The sequence below is a fragment of the Urocitellus parryii genome, chromosome 12 (genome assembly GCF_045843805.1).
Source record: "Urocitellus parryii isolate mUroPar1 chromosome 12, mUroPar1.hap1, whole genome shotgun sequence".
Lineage (NCBI taxonomy): Eukaryota > Metazoa > Chordata > Mammalia > Rodentia > Sciuridae > Urocitellus > Urocitellus parryii.
Genome location: NC_135542.1, coordinates 49978579 through 50004088, shown reverse-complemented (window position 1 = coordinate 50004088; position 25510 = coordinate 49978579). Strand labels below are relative to the sequence as shown.

The window sequence follows — 25510 nt, the reverse complement described above, 5'->3', positions numbered from 1 at the left end:
CATACTGTACCTTCCTGGTCCATAATATACATAAATAATCCCTGATACTCTTTCTTCTTTTTATATTAAAGACTGTAAAAAGAAAGCTAACTTTCTTCCTTTTTCAATTTCCAACCAACTGAATGCATGCAGAACATGTGGCCATACATATTAAAGCTTCAATATGAAATCACATCAATATGAATGATCTTCAATATGTTTTACTGCTCTTATTATCAAAGGTATCATAACTAACGCAATCTTTGACAGCTGAATATTTGAAATTCTGCAATTATTCTTCCACAATATCAGTTCTATTACAGGGTCAAAAGCTAACCATCACAGAAATTAAACATTTAGTGATTTTTTAAGTAATGATAGATCACCATCTTGGATTTATGAAGAATCATTCTTTTAAGCTTTAAATTATCAAAATTCAAACCAGGACTTATATTACATATGTGTAAAGAGTTCTAGATGTTTCATTGAACAAAGTTGACTTGATTATGCAAACAATCCACAAAAAGCTTTTCATAGGAAAAGCATTTAATGTTTAAAATTGAAATATTTGAAAATCTGATTTAAAAGTAACTAGTATGATATTCTGAGCCTTTATTCACTGTCTTCCCACAAATGTATTTAAGATGTTGAAGGCTATGTTAGAACAACAGCAATGCCACCTTTGCCTTGGTAATTTGCTGGAATATTGACAACCATTCTTATCCAGGGCACTAAATAATCATATGTCAAGTTCTGTTTATCTTTTGTAACTGAAGCTACTGACTCAATTTTTTTTGCTATTCCTTGTCAGACTGGCTTTTTTTCAAATAGTTGCTTTTCTTATCCCAAGAAAAGTGGTTATCTAAGAATTCATTTTTCTTCTACCTTGACTCTTCAGCTAAGGGAAAGGTAAGAAAGGAATTCGAGGCTGTTTGGATGTGAGTGCAGGCAGAGGGGAACATGAAGGAGTTTATAGCCACAACTGCACACCTTGCTGAGTTAGACAAGAACATAAGAAGCACCTAGTCTGAGCTTTCCTCTTGCAGAGGAGTCCACTAATCAGGTTGCAGAGCTATGTAACACAGGAGCAAAGAATAAACAAAAACCTTCGCCTTGACTCCAAATGGGCAACTCCGTTTTTAAAAAATTCAGATTCAGAGTTCTGTCTTTTTTTTCTTTTTTTATTGGTTGCTCAAAACATTACAAAGCTCTTGACATATCATATTTCATACATTAGAATCAAGTTGGTTATGAACTCCCAATTTTACCCCAAATACAGATTGCAGAATCACATCGGTTACACATCCACATTTTTACATAGTGCCATATTAGTAACTGTTGTATTCTGCTACCTTTCCTATCCTCTACTATCCCCCCTCCCTTCCCCTCCCATCTTCTCTCTCTATCCCACCTACTGTCTTGCCTAGTTCTTCTTCCAGAACCAGAGCTCTGACTTCCCCAGCTGCCCAACTCCTGACCTCTGCCTCTCAGGATGTTGGAACAGGGAAAATAACTCAGTGGGCCCTGTGTATCTGCAGTTTCTGTGTCTGCGGATTCAACCAATAGTTCAAAAACTTTAAGTGGGGGGGGGGGCGGGGAAGCAAAACGTTTTGCTGAACATGTACAGAAATAGAAATTTTCTTATTCCTATTCCCTAAACAATACAGTATGACAACTATTTATTTTGCATTTACCTTGTATTTGATATTATAGGTAATCTAGAGACATTTTAAAGTATACATGAAGCTGTGCGCAGGTTATGTGCAAATACTATGCCGATTATATAAGGGACAGGAGCATCCTTGGTAGGGGATGCTCCAAGGGGGTCTTGGAATCAATCCCCAGCAGATACCGAGGAACAACTAACTGTATTGGAGGAGGAAAGGTAATAGCAGAGGGACTCAGGTAGGGAAGAACCCTGGAAGGAACAACTCCCCCGAGCAAAAAAAAAGAAGCCGAGGTCTGCTTGGAATTAATGGCGTGGCTGGGCCTTGAACTGACACTGAGCATCTCCCCTAACCATCCAAGATCTCTACCGCGAGGTGCGATAGCAACAAATGCCTCCAGTCCTGGCGCCCGGAAAACAAGGCCGCGCTCTCCCGCAGTGTCAACCCAGACGCCCCACGACGCCGCCCTCCCGTCAAGGGACCCGGCTTGGCACGGTCGCCGAAGCCAGAAACCGGGTGACAAGAGCCGCGTCTCCGGAGCCCGGCGATGACGTCAGCCGCCGCGCTCCAGCATCGCGAGACTCCCCTCTCCCTCCCCCGGCTCCCTGCCTCCTAACCGCCCGCGCCTGCTGCCAGGCAGCGGCGAGGATGGCGAGCCGTGGAGCCCGGCCGGTGACGAGAGCAGCGGCTCCGCCATTGGGCGACGAGGCCTGAGGGACGGGCCAGCTTGGCGCACGAGGAGAGACTCAGGCGGCCCCGAGAGAGCCAGGGCAATGGAGGCCAACATGCCGAAGCGGAAGGAGCCTGGCAAGTCCCTCCGCATCAAAGTCATCTCCATGGGCAACGCCGAAGTGGGGAAAGTGAGTACCGGGCGCCGGGAGGGGCGGGACCGCGGCGAGCGGGGCGACGTTCTCATTGGCTGGGAGGGCGGCCACTCAAGAGCCTGGGGCCCATCCTCTTCCCCGCCCCCGAGCAGGCCCAGCGCTCTCGAGAAGCGCCAGCCCGGCGAGGAAAACTATCGTGACCTTTTTGACCTTTAGATCGTCCCCCTCCTTCACCGACGTCACTCTCCCTAAAGGTGTCTGGGGTGGCCTCTAACCCTTCTGTGTACCCCAAAGAGCGTCAGGAGGCCTGGGTGTTAATGTCGGCTGGTCTGCTCAGGTTCCAGACCAGCGTTCTAGGTGACCGGTCCAGCTCCTGGAGGTGGAGAATAAAAGTTCTTGGGAGCCGATGGAACTTAGTGGGGTGCACCCGGAATCTACCTTCCCATCATAAACGAGCATAACCGAACCCAGATTTTCACAGGTGCACTGGGTGGTAAGGATCTCGACTTGTTTTTAATTTCCCGTCATCACGTCCATTCTCCCAGAGATGCCTCAGTTCCACCGCCTTTCTCTCTGCTGTCTGCTGAGTGTTAGACATAAACTCGCCATTGAATGGGAGAGGGAGAAACAGTGGTGATCACACGCCTTTCCCTAAATGAATTCTGTCCCTCTTCGCCCAAGTTGTCTCTCCTGGTTAAGTGGAAGCTCTTGGTTAAAAACCACCCAAGGTCATCGAATTAGTGGCATATGGGATTGGAACCCGAGTGACATTTTCCCACTGCGGTGCTCTTTCCATCACTGAATGTTGTCAAAATCAACTGGCGAACTAGGTTCTAAATGCAGAAGCTACTAAGGAGTGTAATTTGCAGGAGATGCTCAGGGAATGTTTATTAGTTTTGTTTTTTTTCTATTTAGCATGATCCTGTACTACTTATGTGTCTCTGTGTACATAAGTATTAACAGCACTTACTGAGAGTCAACATTTGTTGAATGTTAACTATGTGCCAGGTGTTAAAAAGAAGAGAAAAACCTCTAGGGTATGTACTAAACTGCCTAAGTGAGCATATGTCATTTTGGTAATTTACTATGCAATATTAGAAGCATCCCCAAATGCCCAGTGTAACAACATTTATTTAACATTTTCCTAGTTTTCTTAGCCAATGCAACTAGAAAAGAGAAAGAAATATGTATTTGCAATAACAAATGAAATAAAATGCCTAGGTCTAAACTTAAGAATCGGTAGGACCTACATGAAAGAATTATCCAAACTCTACAAAGGGACAAAAATTACTTTTGCAAATGGAAAGATACACTTTTCCCTTAGGTAGGCTACTCAATATATAGTGTATTGTTATTTAAAATAATCTACAAAAGTTGCTCAATTACAGTTAAATCATCAGTGAAGTTTCAGAACATCATAAAAAGTTACCAAAGCTTGGTTGGCTCCTTGGTAGAGCGCTTGCCTTGCATGCGTGAGACCCTAGGTTCGATCCCCAGTACCACATAAAAATAAAACAAATAAAAATAAAGATATTGTGTTCAACTACAACTAAAAAAATAATTTTAAAAAGTCACTAAAAGCTCTTTTGAAAAATTAAACATGAGAATAACCAAGAAAATTATGAAAATAGATATGAGAGAATAACTCTACTAGATATTTTTAAACATATTAAAGTTGCCAAACTTTTCCTGTTGGAACCAGAAAGGAAATATTGATACATAAGTGGAACAGAATAGAGTTCAGAAATACACTCAAACACAAAAGGAAATTCAGTTTATGTTTACTGCATTGTACGATCATGAAAAAGTAGAGTCCTTTTAATAAGAACTATTGGAACAACTGGCTATTATTTGGGGTGGGGTGTATTCCTACTGCATTTCTTTCTCAAAGTAAATTTAAAATAGATTAAAAATTTAAGTATAACTTTTTAAAAATTTATTATTTTGTCTTAGTTATAAAAGTAGTACATACCTGCTTTTAAGAATTTGGAAAATAGAGAAATATAAACAGGTAAATAATTTTAAAGATAAAAATCAAGGGCTGGGGCTGTAGCTCAGGAGAGTGCTTGCCTCACATATGTGAGGCACTAGGTTTGATCCTCAGCACCACATAAAAATAAATGAATAAATAAAGATATTATGTCCATCTGCAACTAAAAATTTTTTTTGAAAAATCAAGATATACCCTATAAGTAATCCTTCAATCAGAAAGCAAATCAAAACAAAAGAAAAAGTAACTGAAAAGCAATGAAAAAGAAGAGACTCCAAGTCAAAACCTTAAGGATAAGACTAAAGCAATAGTAAAAGCACTACAATGTCTTACTCATTTCTAAGGAAGAGAAAAACTGAAGGAACTTAGGGTTTCACAACTTTGTGAGTATACTAAAAACCACCAAAGTGTATACATTAAAAAATGCAAACTTGGGGGCTGAGGTTGTGGCTCAGTGATAGAGCACTTGCCTAGCACAGGTGAGGAACTGGATTCGATCCTTAGTACCACATACAAATAAATAAATAAAAATAAAGGTTAAATTCTTTAAAAAATGTGAATTTTATAGTTTGTAAATTAATGCTCAATTAAAACTAGAGAAACAATACTTATGACATTAGGAGAAAAAACACAAAATTAACTGAAAGAATTATTTAGAAAGACTAATGAAAATGAAAAATGTCTTAAAATCTTCTTAAGAAAAATAGAGAAAGCAAAAAAATATTGCAAAATTTATACTGGAAGAGACTAAAAGAATGATGAGAGAATACTATATACAATTCTATGTGATTACATTTGAAAATGGAAGATTTCCTGGCAAAGTACAAATTTCAAAAATTACAAAGTAGAAAATCCAATCTCTTTTCAGAAGAAATTTAAAAGCTTAAAGATTTACCATCCAAAAAGGAGGTATCAGATGGTTTCACAGATGAGCTTTATTTAAGCTTTAAAAAACATATAATTTTAATTATTTAAGTAATTCCAGAGCAAAAAAAAAAATAATTAGCACCCAATTTATTATATGAAGTTATAGTAATTTTAGCAAAACTTGATATTGTATCACATGCACATAAAAATACAATATTTCTAAGTATCAACAAATAGAATTCAACAATATATCAAAAACCATTCATATTGACAAGGTTTATCCAAAGACTGCAAACATGGTTCAATATCAAGAACTTAAGGGGGTAGGTTTGTGGCTCAGTAGTAGAGCGCTTGCCTAGCATGTGTGAGGCACTGGGTTCAATCCTCAGCACCACATAAAAATAAATTACTAAAGGTACTGTGTCCATCTACAACTAAAAAATTATTTAAAAGAAAAAGGAAAATATAATTTGCTATATCAACAAATCAGTAGAGGAAAGCTGTATGATACTTTCAATAGGGTAGAAATATTTTATATAACCAGTAGTTGATTCTGATAAATAATCCTTAAAATCAGAATAAAATGAAACCTTTTTAAATATGATAAAGAATATTTGTTATTAACCACCAACAAACATCATGTCAATTGGTAAAATACTAAGGCAATTTCCATTAAAAAGATACAAAAGAGAATACTTGCAGTTATCCTTATTATTGAACACCATTTTAGAGTTTCTAGAGATATAATGAGAAAATGAAATAGGCAGTATAAATAGTCAAAGAGAAGGCTGGGGTATAGCTCAGTAGTAGAGCATTCGCCTAGCATGCACAAGGTCCTGGGGCTCAATCCTCAGTACTGGGGGGGGGAATAGAGAGATAGATATAAGTAAATAATCTTTTTGCTGATTATATTTTATATCTAGACTATCCAATTAAGCCTTTAACCTGATTTAGTTAGAGAGTGTGTTAAGGTGACTAAATATAAAAAAATACATAAAAATAAGTTATCTATATTAGCAATTAAATCTAAAAGTAGAAGTAGAAAAAGATATTCTGTTTACAATAATAAAACCTAAAACATCAGTAACAACATATGTAACAAGAAATATATAGTACTTACAGGAAAAAATTAAAATCTGAACCATGGGAAACCATGTTCTTTTATGGGAAGACCATATTATACTGCCAGTTCTTCTAAATTTAGTAAGCAAATTTAATGCAGTTCCAATTAAAATCTTAGCAAGTTATTGGGCCTTTTTAAAAATTATTTTTTAATTTTTAATTTTTTTAGATATTTTTAGTTGTAGTTGTTGATGGACTTTTATTTATTTATTTTTATGTGGTGCTAAGCATTGAACCCAGTGCCTCACACATGTAAACATGTGAGCTACATCCCCAGCCCCTGGGCCTTTTTTTAAAAAAGGGGATTATTTTTTAGGAGAATTATCCTAAAATTCATAAGAAAAAAACTAATCAAAATATGAGAAAGAAAAAAATGGGGCTGGACAGTAGAAAGAGGGGAGTTTTCTTAGGCAGTTGATATAGTCTAAAGCTAATCAAGAAAGCATGTATTAGCATAATCAAGACAAACCAGATAAGTGGAACAGAACAGAAAGTTCAGAAATAGATGGAAAATGTTAAAAGTGTTATCTTCACTAAATACAAAAGTAAACTACAATGAACTTATGGTTTAAATATTTCAAAACAATAAAATTTTCAGAAGAAAATGTGAAAATACGTACAACCTCAGAGAAATCTTTATAGCCGAGAAAGTAAACTCAGAAACCATTAAAAAAAAAAAAAAAATTGAAAGAGCAGATACCATGGTGTACAACTGTAAAACCAGTGGACTTGGGAGACTGAGGCAGGAAGATTGCAAGTTCTAGGCTAGCCTTAGCAATTTAGTGAGACCCTAAGCAACTTAGTGAGACCCTGTCTCCAAATTAAAAACAAAAAGGGCTGGGAATGTGGCTCAGCGGTAAAGTACCTCTGGGTTCAACCCCACTACCAAAAGAAAGAGAGAGAGAGAGAGAGAGAGAGATTAAAAGAATGATTAGAAAATACTACATAAATTTAATATAATTTTTTATATTTAGTACTGTAAATGTGAATAATAATATAGTATTACATATAAATAATAAAAGCAAAATAATAATACCTATTAAAAAGTTAAAAGACAACATCCTAGGGCATATATTTGTAACTCATATGTCACACAAAAAGTTAATTATATATAATGTCCCAAACCAGAAAAATTGATAAGGAAAAAATGCGTAACCCCATAGAAACATGGAAAGGGAGTATGAACTGGAGAATACACAGAAGAGGAAATCCAAACATTCAATAAGTACATGAAAGATACGCAGCTTCATTTTTAGTCAGCAAAATGCAAATTAAAGTAACAATGACATTACTTGTCACTAACCAGTTTGGCAGTCATTAACGGATGATAGCATCTAAACTGGCAGGAGAAGAGGGTACCTGCATACTACTTTTAGAAATAAACCTTTTGGAATTATAGAATTTGGAGGGAAATGGATGGCATTAGAGCAGATTATGCTAAGTAAAGCTAGTCAATCTTTAAAAAACAAATACCAAATGACTCCTTTGATATAAGGGGTGTAAACAAGGACAGGGTAGGGACAAAGAGCTTGAGAAGAATATTTACAGTAAACAGGGATGAGAGGTGGGAGGGAAAGGGAGTGAGAAGGGAAATTGCATGGAAATGGAAGGCGATCCTCAGGGTTATACAAAATGTCATATAAGAGGTAAGGAGGGGTAAGTCAAGAGAATACAAATGGAAGACATGATTTACAGTAGAAGGGGTAGAGAGAGAAAAGGGGAGGGGAGGGGAGGAGAGGGGAGGGGGGATAGTAGACAATAGGACAGACAGCAGAATACATCAGACACTAGAAAGGCAATATGTCAATCAATGGAAGGGTAACTGATGTGATACAGCAATTTGTATACGGGGTAAAAGCGGGAGTTCATAATCCACTTGAATCAAACCGTGTAATATGATGTATTAAGAACTATGTAATGTTATGAACGACCAATAAAAAAAAAAATAAAAAAAAAAAGAAATAAACCTTTTGGGGCTGGGGCTATAGCTCAGTGGTAGAGAGCTTGCCTAGCACATTTGAGGCACTGGGTTTGATTCTTAGCACCACATAAAAATAAATAAATAAATATATTGTGTCCATCTACAACTAAAAATATTTAAAAGAAAGAAAGAAACCTTTTGAAGAGCAATTGGCAGTAGCTACTAAAATAAAAGAAGCGTTCTTCAACCAGCAGTTCTACTTCTGCAAATCTATTCCACAGAAATTAAAGTGCCCCTTTTAAAGCACATGTATACACAACGCATTTATTGTAATATTATAGCAGAGAAAAAGACTGAAAGCAGTGAATTTTTATTAAATACTTGTATATCATGGATTATTATGCAATCATGAAAAAAGTGAGTTGGAACTATGTCAGTTAACGTGGAGAGATTACCATAGTTTATTCTTCTTAAGACAGAAAAACAAACTGCAGGATATATGCAGTACTGTATAATGTGGGTATTTTTTTACTGCAAGTAAGAGAAACCCAAGGCAAATATTTACTTACCATAATTGGAAATCTAGAAGTAGGGCAAGCTTCAGAGTGAGTTGATACGCAGACTCAGTACCACTAGGGGCCCAGGCCATTCTCATCCTTGTGCCAACAGCATTACTGGCTTTATCTTAATGCTGATTCCCCGCAGTCAAAAAGTGACCTCCCACAGCAACTGGGGTATCTTACTATTTTTTTCATATTCTATGCGGATAACAGTGACTTTTCTTTCCAGAAGTCCTGAGCCAACCAAGGTTTTAAGACCAAGGAGAAAGATTTGAAAGTTTGTTATCTTGGGAAGTGGAATAGAGAATTTGAGAATAAACAGAAGACTGAAGGGAGTGGGGGGTGTCCATAAAACAGTTTATATGATATGTTCCCATCCATGAAAATAAAATATATACCTGCAATAGGTCGAATCTTATGAAGTTGCAGACATTTGAATTTTTTTTTTAACCTTAAAAATGGCAATTTAGGGCTAGGCTGATGGCTCAGTGACAGAGTACTTGCTTCACATGGGTGAGTCACTGGGTTCGATTCTCAGCACTGCATATAAGTAAATGAATAAAATAAAGGTCCATCAACAATTAAAATATATATAATATTTTTTAAAAATGGCAGTTTAATATGGTTTAAGCTAACATATAAAGTGTTTGAGCCACGTGTGTGGCACACACCCAGCTACTTAGGAAGCTGAGGATCACTTGAGCCCAGGAGTTCAGGGCCAGCCTGGGCTACAGAGAAAGACCCCATCGCAAAAACAAAAAGAAATGTTGGAAAAGGTAGTTACCAATATGTTTTTGATCATTATCTCAGAGTAGTGGGTTTTGAGAGCTTTTTTTTTAATATTTATTTTTTAATTGCAATTGGACACAATACCTTATTTTATTTTTGTTTATGTGATGCTGAGGATCCAGCCCAGGTCCTCGAATGTGCTAGGCGAGCGGTCTACTGCTGAGCCACAATCCCAGTCCCTTAAGAGGTTTTTTTTTTTTTTTTTTTTTTTGATAGAATATCTTTAATTAATTAATTTTATTTTTATGTGGTGCTGAGGATTGAACCCAGGGCCTCACCCATGCTAGGCAAGCGCTCTACCACTGAGCCACAACCCCAGCCCCCAATCTTCCTTAAACATTTCTATACTACTTGGATTTTTTCATAGTAAGCATATATGCCCTCTGAGCCTGTTTTTGTGGATCATGACTAGCTGTGTTTCTGCTGAAGTCTCATTAGATCTTGAACACAGTTGTGAGAGAGAAATAGAAAATGTATACATTTCATATCAAGTGTTCTGCCCCACTGGGAATGTCATCTCCAGCCTTAGAGATTTATCTCAAAAACTTTAGATAGAGCATTTGTGGGGTTAAAACTCAAACTTCTGCCCTAAATTTTGGTTTTCTATTCAGGTAAAACTTGGGCAGTTTTGCAAAACATGCTTAATAGGTTGAATCAGGCTGTAACCATGTCAGATTATTATTATTTCTTAATATATTACCTTAGAATTAACATGGTATGTGAAAAGAGACGAGGTCACAGATAAATAGCATGTTAGGAAACAAGATCCTAAAAAACATTGAGAAGTGGCCTGTGGTTTGGGGGTAGTCGCCTGCCAATGTAGGAAGTTGAATTGGATATAAACAAAGATCACAGGGAAATCTCAAGTTTCCCTCAGAGAGGATTAGGCCCTTAGGAATCCTTCGTTTCTTCCCAAAAGATTAAACAATTAAGAAAAATGTAAAGCTTTATTATATCACTGAGCTACAATTAATGTACAATTCACTTATTTAAAGTGTACAGTGGGCTGGGCGTGGTGGCACAAGCTTATAATCCCAGCTACTACTGAGGCTGAAGCAGGAAGATTGAAAGTTCAAGGCCAGCCTGAGCAACTTAGTGAGACCCTATCTCAAAATAAAAAAATTAAAAGATCTGAGATGCAGTTTAGTGGTAGGGCACTCCTGGGTTCAGTTCCCAGTACCATTAAAGAATTTTTTAAAAAATTAATTTAAAAACAAAGTGTATATTCACAAAGTTATGCAGCTGTTACTACAATCAATTGTAGAACATTTTCATCATTCTCTATAAAAAACACACAGCAATTAACAGTCCACCCCATTACCCCTGACTCCCAAGCTGAGGCCACCACTCATGTTCTTCCTGCTTACATGGATTTGCCTGTTCTGAACTTTCTCATAAATGGAATTAACAGTGGTCCTTTATGTCAAGCTTCTTTTACTCAGCATGTCATTGACAAGGCTCATCTGTGTGGTAGCATGTGTCAATACTTCCTGATTTCAGGAAGGATTTAAACAGAGAAAAAAGTATTTCCTTGTGTGGATATAACACATTTTATTTATCCCTTTTTTTTTTTTTCTTACTTTTCAGGTACTGTAAATCATGATAATGTGAACATTCAAGTTTATATTGCAAACTTTTATGTGAGAGGGGAAATGTTTTTAATCGTACTCAGATAAAGTGCCATTTTTAGTACATTGGAAAGTAAAATGTTAGGTTCTAATTACTATCTTATAACATCCCAGAATTCTTATGGCACTTAGGACAACTGTAATTTAGAAGCTTACTTGTATAATTATTTACTGCTACCTGTTTACAGAACACTGCAAGCTCCTTACAGGTAGAAACTCGATCCTGTCTTCACATCCCAGCACCTAACTCCATATCCAGCACAGGTGGTCATAAACTCATTATTTGTTTAATGAGTGAATATATACTTTTTTGTATAGATTAAGAAGATTATTTTGTTTTTAATTCTGTCAGATCACTGTCTCTGTGTTATCACAGCATAAAAGCTTTATTTATGCTTTTATTTTGTTGATTAATACCATATGTTATCATTTGAACCTGTCACTATTCCATATCAATATGCTATTTTGGGGAAACTTATTCAAGTAAATCAGTTTGGCTGCACAGTTAATATTTAGTTTAGTTTTGTATTTATTTAATTTTATCTATTCCCCCTGTATTTATGTTATCTAACTTAGCTTGTAAGATCCTAAGGAACAGGACCCTATCTCCTTGTATTATAGGGAATGATTATTAATATTGTTATTTAAATGTGTAACTATATAAACAGTTTAGTTAACAGACTAGTGTTAAAGGATTTTCTGGTCTCTGAAGCTCATGAATAATTTTTTAAGGCTTTATTTATTTTTCTAGGCTCTTGTGAGAGAAAACATTTGAGAAGTACCTACAAGCTATAAAGCATTTTAAATAGTGTATCCTTGGGGCTGGGAATGTGACTCAGTGTGGAGCACTTTCTAGCATGCATTAGGCCTGGGTCTCCATTCCCAGCACTGCAAAAGAAGAAGAAGAAGAAAAAAAAAGTATAGCTTCTTAGCAGTAACCCCCTCGAAGAAATTTTTCTTTCAGTTCATAAGGAAATTTACATTGTAAATTAACCATTCATAATCAGAAATAGTCCAAGCTATTCTAGGATAATTGATGCTTGCTTATATTCATTTGGTGGTTTTTAAGCCTCTGTGAAAGGCACAGAGCTAGTTTCTGCAAAAGATAGAAGGATGATGCCTGCCTCGAGTAGTTCAGTGCCTAGCTGAAGAGAGGAGGTAAACAGCACCCTGAGAGGCTAGCTCACCGTGCGTGGCCATGTACAATGTGTACATCTGTAATAATAGAAATGTAAAGAGCAGAGGAGTTCAGATGTTCCCTGTGCATGTATAAAGGGGAATTCAGTCACACCAGGGTGCTCGGAATTTGATCTGGGCCTTAAAGGATGAGTAAGGTTTGGGATGAAGGGGAGAAAGCTCATTACAAAGTGAAGGGAAAAGAACTAATAAAAGTCAGGAAGTTGGGTCCTGGGAGTTTTGCAGAAATGCAGAATTTATATGGAAGGATTTAAACAGAGAAAACAGATGAGGGCCAGATTCTAGAGGACCTTGAATAAAGGACAAGAGAATGTGAAGTCAAACTCTATTCACAGTGAGAAGCTACTTGAAGGTTTTTGAATTAGAGAAGTGAAATGGTGTCAGTAGCGTGCGGTATTGACTGAAGTTGGGAGGGAAAGAGGGTAGAGAGACCAGTAATGAATTTCCTATCGGCAGATGATGAGGACCAAAACCATACCAATGGGAATAGGAATGAAAAGAAAAATGGAAGATCCATTCAAAAGATTAAGAAAGGCCCAGAATCAAATCTGACTTTAATGTTTTGATTCTTTGTGACTGGGAGAATAGGGACATTATTAAAATGTCAGCAGGATGTGCTGCTTTTATGTGAACATGCTGAATTTGGGACATGTTGAATTTGAAGGAACAGCAGGACATCTAAGTAGAAACCAGTTTTATAGAAACTGGAGATGTAGATCTGCTCTTGGGAAAGAAGTTGAGGCGGACATAGATATTTTGGTGGTGTTGAAAAGGTCTTCAAAAGAAAAGAACACAGGAGTGAGAGCAAAACTGAAAACATACCCATATTTAGTATTAAGACAAGAATTTAAAAATAAATTTTCTTTAAACTCTTTGATTTTGGCATGTTTCAGGAATAGTTTTGGCTTTTGAAAACACTTTCATAGTGGTGAATAAAGAAACTATAATGAAGAAATGTGCTTACTTTGTATATTTTCCTAGTGTGTATTTACAAGATTTATATATTTTTGCCTTTTTAGAGCTGTATTATAAAGCGATACTGTGAGAAAAGATTTGTGTCTAAATACCTTGCAACAATTGGAATTGACTATGGAGTCACCAAGTAAGTATATTGTTTCCCTGGGCTTGTAATTTACACAGAAATCTGGAACTCTTCCCAAAATGATCTATATTTGCATGAATGCATTGATGCAGATATTCTTACAATAGAGACATTGAAGATACATCGGGAAAGATAGCACTAAGATCTTTACATCCATGAGGCAATCAATCATTCCTTCATGCAGCCACCATGTCAAGCACACTGTGTCCCACCGCCTTGGGACACAGTAGGGGGAGGACAGACAGTGACAAGCAAGTCAACACAGAGCCTAACTGGCAGGTGCAGCTTTTCAGGAAACATGTCTCTACACAAGCTGGTCCTGTCAGCCGGTGTGTTTTTAAATGTTTTGAAATATTCTAAAAAACATCTAAGTATGTGGAAAATGATGTGTGAGGATTTGTTTGGAGGTAAATCAAAGACTGGGTTGAGCTTGAGGAGAAAGGATTAAGTTAGCAGGAGAGACACGGAATAGAATTGGGGTAGACAGCACAATCCCACACTTGACTCTTCACCCGTACTCAAGTGCGGCTCTCGTGCCTTCCTGCCTCTGTGACGTTACCATACTGTCCCCTCATCTCTCCACCTGCTAATTTCTTCTAAGTATAAAAGGCCCTGTTCCCATGAGACCTTCTGAACCCTCCTTTATAGGTCACGATCTTTTTGCAACTGAGACATCTTAAAGTTCTCTGTGCTATTTATGGTCCTTGCCCTAAATTGCCTTTTGTTATTATTATCTGTATATTTTTAATGCCTCTGCTAAATTATAAATGCCTGAGGAAGAGGCTATTAGTGTAAGTTCTCTCCAAGTGCCTGAGGCAGTGTGTATACCTAGTAGGTGCTCAATAATTATTTATTATACATAAAGGATACATCTAAAGAGAAAATCTTCAGATGAGAATATGAAGGCAGTATTCAAAAAGGCAGACAAAAACTGTGGGGTATATATGTATAGCAAAATGTTGATTATGTGAATGGCAAAGTTGAGTTTAGGTGCGTAATTACACACCTTCGTGTCTGTACAGTAGCTCAAGTAAGAGGTAAAGTAACTCAAGTAAGAGCTCTGTAAGGTTGTTACATCACCATTTATCACCTGGCAGCAGCAGAGGGTATTTCTGCAAGTTTTCTTTAAAGAATGAAAGTCATAGCACTTAGCTGTGAAATGTATGAAGCTTTTCATTTGAAATCCACATTTTTTTTCCTAGTTTACTTTTCCCTTCCCTACTTAAGGACACAGGATTTCATCAGTGATATAAGATACCCTGTTTAAGGCAGCTTTGTTTTGTTCTATTTTGCTACCAGGAATTGAACCCAGGGGCACTTAGCCACTGAGCCACATCCACAGCCTTTTTTTTTTTTTTAATTTTATTTAGAAATAAGGTCTCAAATAAGTTCTGAGGCTGGCTTTGAACTTGTGATGCTCCTGCCTCAGCCTCCCAAGCTGCTGAGATTACAGGCATGTGCTATGGTGACTTTTTAATTAATCCATATAAGTTACTAGTTTACTTATCTAAGAAATGGAAATTACCAGATTGTGCCAGAAAATTGCAGTTTATTTGACAAACTTCTGTTTCTTACTGAAATTTCTTTTGGAAAAGATGGTTGTCCCATGATGAGTCAGACAGAAACCAACTCAAACCAACTCAAGCAAAACCTGAAAGAAAAGGATATTAGTCAGTTCACATATTCCAGTTATAAGGATGACACAGTGAGGCCTCAGGGGAGGTTGGAACCAGAGACAGAATTTAGACAGATCATTTTACTACCTCTCCCTCCCTCCCTCCCTCCCTCCCTCTCTCTCTCTCTCTCTCTCTCTCTCTCTCTCTCTCTCTCTCTTGCTTTAGTCTTTTAAGTGTGTGGTTTGTACAAAGCTGCCAGTGGCTCTCAAGCTTACATATTTAATTTTATTTTTACAGAAGAACCAAAATTAATATCCCAAGTTTAATCCCAGGGAGAGGGCTGGAGGTGTACCTAGTGGTGGAGTGCTCACCGAGCATGCTTGACATCTAGTGTGTTACTGAAAAGACATGATGACTCCCTGGGTTCTATCCCCAGTTCCATGGGGGGGAAGTCTCAGGGAAGGATTTGATTGGCCCAAGTGGAGCAGGTGCCTTCCCCCAGCTCAGTGGAAAGGCATCTTAGCTTGGCCAGCAGAGTGGAAGCCATAGGAAGATGGCACAGCCATGTGCACCACAACTGGGAGAAGGAAGCCCGATGCTGTAGATAGCCATTCCTTCTTTTCTGTTTTAATTTTGAAGCTTAATTTCAATGTACTTAAAATTTATTTGTAGCCTTTGTGAAAGAGCAGATTCCTGGGGCCACTGCTAAGATTCTGATTCACTGGGTCTGAGGTTGGATGCAGGAATCTGCATTTTTAACACCTCTCCTGTAATTTTGAGGCAGGTGTTTTTCAGACCACACTGAGGCAAGCACTGCCTTGAGATAATGAATTACCATTTTTCTAAAATAATTTCCTCCTCTGGCTTCCAAATTAAGTTGACCTCTTTGGAGTTTTAGAGTATAAAGACTTTTTTGTTACTTCTTGACTTTATGGGCTTTATGGGTGTATCCCTGCTCAGCTACTATCTTTTTACAGTAAGAATTTTAAAAATATATACTATGCCAGATCTTCCCCCGATGCTTTAAGTTCTAGTACTGTTTTGCACTCTGCCCCTGAGCTACTGCCCAGCCCTATTAGGGTTTTCTTTCTTTATGTTCTCTTTTGAAAGATGGATCCTGATTTCACAGGTGTTAAAGTGAAAACAGGCACCTTAGAACTGATGAAAAGCTGTGAGCCTTCAGAAGCAAAGAAACATAATAAGGTGCTTAGTTGCTAGTTTGACTTAAACATACAGGTAATATAAAATATGAAACGGGGCTACAGCTGTAGCTCAGCAGTAGAGTGCCTGCCTTGCACGTATGAGGCGCTGGGTTCGATTCTCAGCACCACATACAAATAAGTAAATAAAATAAAGGTACCACAACAACTAAAATATACTTTAAAAACATGAAACAACTGTAGGAATTATGGTTTCAGAACAGAAAGTGAGTGTTATAAATTTGGGAATAGTAATAAATAAATCAGGAGGCAGTGTAGGGACAATGAGAGCGAGTGCTGAGGGCCTTGTGTTCCCTAGCAGCCCTGTCAAAATTCTAACTCTGAAACAGGTTACTTTATGGGACTGAGGGGGAGACAGTTTTTTCTAAGACACTTGGCTGGAGTAGAGTAGTAATGACTTCAATCTGTTTATTTACTGTTGTTAATTTCTATTCTTAACTTAGAAGGATCTTTTAGGAAATTTTGTGTTGAAACATTTATATTTAAAGTTCAGTAATTCCTTTCAGTTCATTAAAGTTTCTTTTGTTTATGTTAAATTCAGTTAAAAAGTAAATTTTATATATTTTTATAATAGCATAATTTCATTTTTATAAGGGTATTTATGTTTATCAATCTTATCTATGCATAGAAGTCTGGGTTGTGTATCTATATTAATGAAGGTTATTCTGGGTGATAGGGCTTGGGATGTCTTTTAATGTTCATCTTTCTATTTTTCCTTAATGTTTGAATTATTTATAATATTCATTCATGATTTTTCCAATAGTGTTTTTCCTTTAAAAAAAACTAGAATATACTATGATATTAACTAATTAATTTTATTATGAATGATTATTGTTTCTCATTTTATTTTTGTTTTCAAATTTGTTTCTGAAAAAAAATTAACTATTGCTGTTGCTCAAATGAAGATCACACAAAACTTAAACATACATCATTAATGTTTGCAACTCTGCTGCATGTTAACCAAGTATAACCAGTAATAATTAAGGTGTTTCTTACTAAGTGAACTAAAACTCCTTGTTTTCCTTCATCTTAGTTGTACTTTTCCTAAATTGATTTTTTTTTTTTTTAAAGATTGAAGGGAGTAGGATTTATTCAAGTGTGAAGAATAGAAACAGAACTCTTGCAGGGGCAGGAGGGGATGCTGATAGGGGCTGGCCACAAATTGATTCTTCTTAAAACCACAGCAGTAGCCAATATTTGTTGGTTCAGGGCTGTGGCTTGAGATGAAGGTGAAGGTGAGGGTATTTGCTCCAGGTAGACTCAGGAGGTAGGGTCATATGCCAGATTCCTGGCTTCTGTTATACAAATGATCTGGAATTAGGAAGGGGACAAAGAAAGCCTCTTTCAAATTTCACACAGATATCCTTTTAAAATTCATAAATGACATAAATGATACTAATGTGAATGCAGAAATCATGATCTTTGGAATTGTTTCATTTGATTGTTTTAGAGTACAAGTCAGAGACAGAGAGATCAAAGTCAACATCTTTGATATGGCTGGACATCCCTTCTTCTACGAGGTAAGAAAGTTTGAAAAAACTTTATCTAGTATTGTCAGTGGGTTTACGGAAAGATCCGGAATTATTTAAAACAACCAATATTTGAATTATGAATAATATTGGGTAAATTTTGCTCATATTTGTGGCCTTATCCTTAACTTAATAAACACCTGTTGATTTTTTATGCTATGCTCTTAAGTAGGGAGAGGAAATTTTATTGCTAATGTTTCAGACATTTAAATAACTAAGACATTTCAACCTCAAAGGGCTTTTGCTTTTCATATCTCAATCCAGAATGTGTGAGTATTAATGACATTCACACTTGGACTTAAGAACTATGATGTCACCTCTTCACAGTCTGCTCTAGCATGGTCTTTTGATCTCTCCTAGTCATTGCATTTTTTCTCCAGAAGAACCCAACTTGGTTTACTTTCATCTGTTTTTCAGTCCCAAGTGGCCTCACACTGAGTTGCCTGGCCCCTTCCCTTTGGGTGGGCTTTTTCATTGTTCCTAAGGAGGCTCTTTGCTCTTTTCTGGTTTGGCCATTTCACTTCTGCCCTTCTCCTTATTACTTCTTTTCTTCTGCTTGCTTTGGTTTTATTTTGCTCTTTTTGTTCTGGGTTCTTAAGGTAGAAAACTAGAGTATTGATTTGAGACTTTCTTCTTTTCTTTAGGTACATTTGGTGCTGTAGGTTTCCCTCTCAGTACAGCCTTAACTGTGTCCACGAATGTTTAGATATTGTATTTTTATTTTCATTTAATTCACTGGATTTCTTTGAGTTTATTCTATTTGGAGTTTTCAAACCTTCTTAAGTCTGTAGGTTTGTCTTTTGCCACATTTGAGCATTCTCAGCCACTTTTTCTTTCTGTTTAAAAATTGTTTTTGAGGCAGGCATGGTAGCACTGGCATACCTGTGATCCCAAGTGCTAGAGGTTGGAGCAAGAGGGTCACAAATTCAAATCTTGACAATATAGTGAGACCTTTTCTCAAAACAAAAAATAAAAAGGGCTGGGGGTGTGGCCCAGTGGTAGAACACCTCTAGGTTCAATCCCCAGTGTGAAAAAAGAATTTTTTTTTGAGATGGGGTCTTGCTGTGGTGCCCCGGTTTTGAGCATGAAACCTTCTTGCCTCAGCCTCCTGCAAGCTGGGATCGCAGCTACCGCACCCACCTGGCCATGATTTCTTTGAGTCGTTTTCAGCACCCTGTTTCTCCCCTCCTCCCTGGACTGTGATCTTTTGTTTTAGTCCAACATCCCGGAGGTGCTGTTCATTTTTTCTCTCTGATATTCAAATTTGGTCATTTTTATTATTCCACCTCCTACTTCACTAATTGTTCCTTGTCCCCTCCTATCAGCTATTGAGCCCAATCTCTAAGCTTTGTATTTACATTATTTTTCAGTTCTAAAATTTCTGCTCAGTCTTTCCTGGGGTGGTGGGTGGGAGACAGTTTTCTTCTAAGGCATTTGGCTGGAGTAGATTAGTAAAGTCTTTTTATCTTGCCAAACTGCCCTTTTCCTGGTCCTTTGGTCAGAGAGATCAGGTTTTTGACTGGGCTTTTGTTTATCTGCACCTCTTGGCATTTTCAAGTTGTACTTCTGTTCCAAGGCTTAGGTATGTGAGGCAAAAGAAAACCCAAAAAACTCACCATCATATCATTCTTCAGATCCCAGGGCTCCTAGCTTGTCTGCTGCCTTTTCTCCATCTTTTAGAGGTTTTTAAATATTTGCTTTATATATAATGTCAATACTTTTGCCTATACTTAGCAGCAAATAGAGAAATATATGTCTACTTCATCTTGCCAGAGGAAACAGGATATTTAATGGCTACATAATCTTCCAACTTTTGAATATTGCCAAATGTTTAGGTAAAATGACTTCCTTTTAAGTGTGAAGCTTTACAGAGGGTTATGTCCATTACACAAGTATAGAATACTATCAGTGCAAAAGGCCCAGAGCGCTCATTGACTATAAGTTTGACAGAGATTCTAACTACCAAAAATGCTAATGTCAATCTTAGATTACACCAAAGTCATGTCAATGGAGAGTTAGAAGATGCCTAAGGAGTACTGTGGTTTGTACTGCCCATTGTAGGATTTTGTTTTGTTTTGTTTTTTTGTTTTGTTTTGTTTCTGGTATTCCTGATCAATGGCCACCATTCAATCACAGATACCTGTATGCCAGTTTCCATGCTTGATACTAGAGACACAGTGTCCCTTGTCCTCATGGAATGTAAATATGTTAGAGAAAACACTTGTTAAACAAATGACAGAGTGCTCGGGAGCACTTAAAATCCAGACTCAATCTATCTTGATGGTCAGGAAGTCCTGCTAAAGGACACAACATTTAAACCAAGAGCTGGTGGATACTTAAGTTATGTAGGAGGACATTCTGGGGACAGTATAATACCCAGCCCAGTTTTGACTGGTGCAGAGGGTTTGGAGAATGAATATCTCTAATGTCAGAGTCTTATTGCTTTTTTTACCCAGAGTAAAAAAAAAAAAAACCTAGATTGGCAATTTCTCCTTTGACTTTCACCATGATCCTGACCTTTCTTTGAAGAAATGTAGACCAAATTTGTACTTCTACAACAGAGCCTTTCTAATATTTGTGAGTCTGTTCCTCTTCAGGTGAAATATTTGTATTCCTGCCACAGCTAGATCTGAGTCTTCCTCTTGAGCATCCCTTGCAGATGATCACTTGGTAGCTGATGTGGAACTTAGAACTAAGACAACAATCCAGATATTTTCTAACCAGTGAAACACTCTATTTCTGTTACTTTCCATTATTAGACACTAGGCTATTATTAATATAACCTGAAATTGTAATATTTTTTCCAGCAGTTTATAAAATAGAATTACAATTAATAGAAACTCCCTTGTATAACCAGTTCTGAAATACCTTTTTGCCAAAATAGCCATGATCTCTCATTTTTTGTCCAATAGTTGCTGTTGCTCAGATGCTCCTTTTAGACAAGCAGTCATTTTCTTTCTAAGTTCCAAGCTGACCAGAATATACCCTTGCTCAGCACACACCTAGTGAAGTACCCACAGCCATGCCCGTGGTTCCTGGCTTCCTCAAATCCTTGGTGCCTGTCCTCCATGGAAGGCATCAGTCCTCTTGATTGGTTTCCCAAAGTGCCTGCTGAGACAGGACCATCTCAATGTGTGAGGTAGCAATCTCAGAGAGAAGAGTCAGGGGGAGACTGTGAGGGAATGGCGGGGCCTGCCTCTTACAACCAGCATTGCTTCCACTGGGCCCACAACTGAGGTCTGGTTAAAGGGTATCACAGGAACATTCTGAGGCCTCAGGGATACTAGACTAACAGCTTTCTCTAGCCTACCAGCCAGTTTGCTATCTCTGCTTTTAAGAACAAATTCCTATTCCCTTAGCATCCTATTTAAACTTTGGATATAGTGAGTCTGCCAGGTATAAGAGTAGAAAGCGATTTTGGGGGGCCAGAATAACAGAACTGTATGGGACCATTGAAACATCTGCTTTGATCTTTTCATTTGACAGATGAAGAAACTAAGGCTGAAGATAATAAAACTTACTCAAGACTAGTAGGTGGCTTGCTGCTGAGCTCAGACTTGAACTTGAACTTGAGTCCCTTGAAACAGAAATCCATTGCACTTGTTTCAGTCTATTTTTACACACATACCTTTCTCTGGAGAGCATGACCTGCATTTGAAATTCTTTCTGTTTCCCTTGGCTTCTATCTTTGTTCTCTACTGAGGCACATCCAGCCATTCAATTAAAACAGTGTTTCAAACTCATATCTATTAGGCCCTGTGGGTGACCCAAGGATGGACACATCAAGATACAAGCCTTCCAGTTGCTGCAGTGTAGTGGGGAAGACAGCTAGATGAACTACCATCTGTGAAAATGGCAGGAAGTGAATGATTCACTGTTAGAAGTACAAATGGCTGTGGTATTCCAGGGGACATAGAGAGTACCTCTGTTCAGAAGGGCAGGGGGTGGCTGGTGTGCAAGATATGGCATTATAGCGAGACTTTGAAAGATTAAAGACACAGAGGTATCTGGTTCCTGATAGAGTTCACAAGGCCTAGGGTAGAATTAGATCATCTAGTGTGACTGTCAAGGGAAAGTAAGAGGATAAGACTGAGAAGGTTGGGGGAGAATTGACCAGAAATTTTTAACTTCATTTAAATGAATTTGAACTTCAGAGAATTGGTAGCAATGGGGAAATACCAAATAAATTTTGAGCCTGGGCTTATAAAAATATACATGCAATATACTATATTGCTAGGAAAATGACTTAGAAGACTCTTAGAGTAGTGTCGTCAAGAGAGATGTTGGAAGCAAGAATGGAAAGGAAGTGACAGGAGAATAAACATGGCACAGGTGGCTTCTACTGCATTGTCCAAATCTGCTGAACAAAGAGAAAAGAAAGCACCAACAGTTGACACCAAACTTTCAACTCAAATGACTGAAAGAATGATGTGGGACTCATCACTGATGTCTAAGAGAAGGAAAAGCTTAAGAAGGAATGAGATGAAGAAATAAGTTGTCCCTGTTATACATATTGAATTGGAGATTCCAACAGGATGTTCAACTAGAAGAGTCTTGTACTAATTAGAAATGCAGTTCTGAAAGCCAATTTGAAAAGGCTCATCTTACAGATTCTCATGGTTGAACCTGTACAAGCATTTGATATTGCTTAGAAGGAAGGATTGAGAGAGAAAGGAAGAGGGCCCAGGATGGGATTTGGAAGGGCTTGGTGATGAGCTGGAGTGGGGCCAATGGGGAGGAGATGAATTGGTGAAAGAGAGTTTAAGAACCTGGAGAACGTAGTACATGAAGGCCAAGGCAGCAAGAGCTTCTGGAAAGAAGGAAGAGTCATCATTGGGTGCTGCGGAAGGGCTCAGGACCACCCTGCTGAGGGGAGAAGACTGTTGCTCATTGCTTGTCATTTCAAATTCTTTTTGTTTTGAATGGAAAGGAAGTGACAGGAGAATAAACACTGGTCTTCACTTCAGAGGATAGCTTCTTAGGTTCTGTAGATTTATAGACCTTATATTCCTGATCCGGGTATCTGTCCACGTATGGACAGTCGTACCTGATGTGTGTAAGATACCTTATTTCTTACTACACATCCAGTGTGGGTCTGGGTACATATTGGGATTTTGTGAAAAGAATGTTTAACTATGGCCTCTTACAAGGGTCTTCCTGGAATTTTAGCCTGAACCCCCTCCTTGCTCACCTAGCCTCTTATTGCTTCTGCTCTGTTAGTGTGCCCTGTATTTCATGCCTCTTCTTCCTAGAGTTGTAGCTATGCCCCAGAAGCAAGTTGCCATTTCTAATGAAACACCACAGAAAAATCCAATAATGATGAGCTAGGGCTGGGGCTCAGTGGTAGAGCACTTGCCTAGCATGTGTGAGGCCCTGGGTTCAATTCTTAGCACTGCATATAAATAAATAAAATAAAAGTCCATTGACAACTAAAAAATATTTTTAAAAATTCAATAATGAATACAGGGAAGAAAGGAAGAAGGTGAAGATACCCATTGTTTTCCAGGCACCCCTGTTAAGTACTCTGCCTTCATTATCTCATTTAATCCTCATAATAACCCTGTGAAGTAAGAGTATTATCCTCATTTTACAGATGAGGAAACTGAGAGGCAGAGAGGTTAAGTGACTTGCCCAAGATCACACAACTAGTAAGTAAGTGTGAACCCAGATCTATCTGCCTCCAGAGCCTGTGGTTTTGCCCTTATTATTACACTGAGGCTCTGATCTTGAAATTCAAAAGTTGGTATATAGATCCCAAGAGTCAGGGAAGTTGTGCCTAACACTGGGGAGAGCCATCTTTGGGGTGTGATATATATAAAACGATGAACCCGTGGCTGATATTTGTGTCATTTATGCTTTAGGTTCTTTTTAGTTGTTCACTCATCCTCCCAAGAATTTCATATAATTGGTGTTCTTTTTAAGGTCTACTAACAATTAAAAAGTGATTACTTCTGGGGAGTGGAACTGGAGGTGGGAAGGGTGGGCAGGAAGACACTTCTTTCTGCTCTAAGTCCTTGTATGGTAATAGATTTTTAAAAGTTAAGTTACTTTGATTTTATAAAAAGTCCTCTAAGAACAAGTAAATCCTGAGGAACGACAGCAAATGCCATGACTACATAGAAGAACACACTTTACCTAGTTAATGATTATGAAATACATTCTTATAAAATCACAAAACCTACATCCTGTGCATCTGTTCTTCCACCCAAGGTCCGCAATGAGTTTTACAAGGACACGCAGGGTGTGATGCTGGTCTATGACGTGGGGCAGAAAGACTCCTTTGATGCCCTGGATGCATGGCTGGCAGAGATGAAGCAGGAACTCGGGCCTCACGGGAACATGGACAATATTGTATTTGTAGTGTGTGCCAACAAGGTAACTGCTTTGGAACTGGTATGCTCACCTTTCTAGGGAAGAGTGCAGATCCGAGAGTTTGGGGGAACTAACAAAAAGAAATTTCTTGGGCTGGGGTTGTGGCTCATTGGTAGAGCGCTTGCTTTGCATGTGTGAGGCACTGAGTTCGATCCTTAGCACCACATAAAATAAAGAAAGAAAGGTATCGTGTTCATTAAAAAAAGAGAAAGAAATTTCTTTATTCTCAAGTATAGGAATAGGCAACCTTTCAAAACACATGTCCTCATCTAAAAACAGATCACAACAAAAACCCCAAACCTGGGATATCAGGAATTTTATCCATTTTTTTCCCTCGGTGTCCTACTTGGGGAAGGATGTTGGTGACAGCGGGAGAGGTGGACCTCCATAATAATCACACTCTGCCCTGATGGGAGGAGGGACATTCACTAGTGACATGTGGCTGTGGAAAGCAAGCTTGGGCCCTGGGAAATGGCAGATAATTGAAGCGTTTTCCACAGAGGTGGGCAGCAGCAGCCTTCCCACGGGGGAAGTGGGAGCCCGAAGACTGGCCGACAGGCAGGATGTTTGTTCTTTATTTGTTTTGCTCTTTTTGTCCTGATAATTTTATATACTTGTGCTGGGGCTCATTAAAAATAGTTTTTGCCTCAGTAAAGGATTGACAAAGACCCCACTGAGTGTATTCTAGTGGACAATGTTGGAATCTTCTCTCCGCCCCCAACTTTTTCTATTTCAGATCGACTGCACCAAGCACCGCTGCGTAGATGAAAGTGAAGGGCGTCTCTGGGCGGAAAGCAAAGGGTTCCTATACTTTGAAACCTCAGCACAGACTGGAGAAGGGATCAATGAGATGTTCCAGGTAACCAAGCTCTTGGTTATTTTAGGGTTAGCATGAAGGCCAGCCATGCTGCCTTTTAGTGGAAATTAGGAGACACAGAAAACAATAGGAATTTCTCATTAGAATAAGGTCTTTCTCTAAAGGTGGAGAGAGCGGGAGCTCTTGAGTGATCTGTCTGCAGTCGGTAATAGCTCAGACTTGGGGGAGCATCAAAACTACCTGGGGATTAGCAAGGATGGTGGAATGTGATGGACATCATTATCCAAAGTTCATGTATGAGGACACGAAT

At 38.2% G+C, this 25510-nt stretch overlaps 1 protein-coding gene across 5 annotated transcripts in view; it reads left to right on the top strand.

Moving 5' to 3' along the window:
- The first annotated feature begins 2248 nt into the window (after window positions 1-2248).
- Window positions 2249-25510, top strand: part of Dnajc27 (DnaJ heat shock protein family (Hsp40) member C27) — a 50386-nt gene continuing 27124 nt past the window's right edge. For all 5 annotated transcript variants that reach the window (XM_077791717.1, XM_026404731.2, XM_026404654.2 and 2 more), the window contains exons 1-5: window positions 2249-2506; window positions 13564-13646; window positions 17933-18002; window positions 24222-24386; window positions 25120-25242. In XM_077791717.1, the coding sequence (XP_077647843.1) occupies window positions 2420-2506; window positions 13564-13646; window positions 17933-18002; window positions 24222-24386; window positions 25120-25242 (528 nt within the window). In that variant the 5' untranslated portion in view covers window positions 2249-2419. The remainder of the gene's footprint in view (window positions 2507-13563; window positions 13647-17932; window positions 18003-24221; window positions 24387-25119; window positions 25243-25510) is intronic.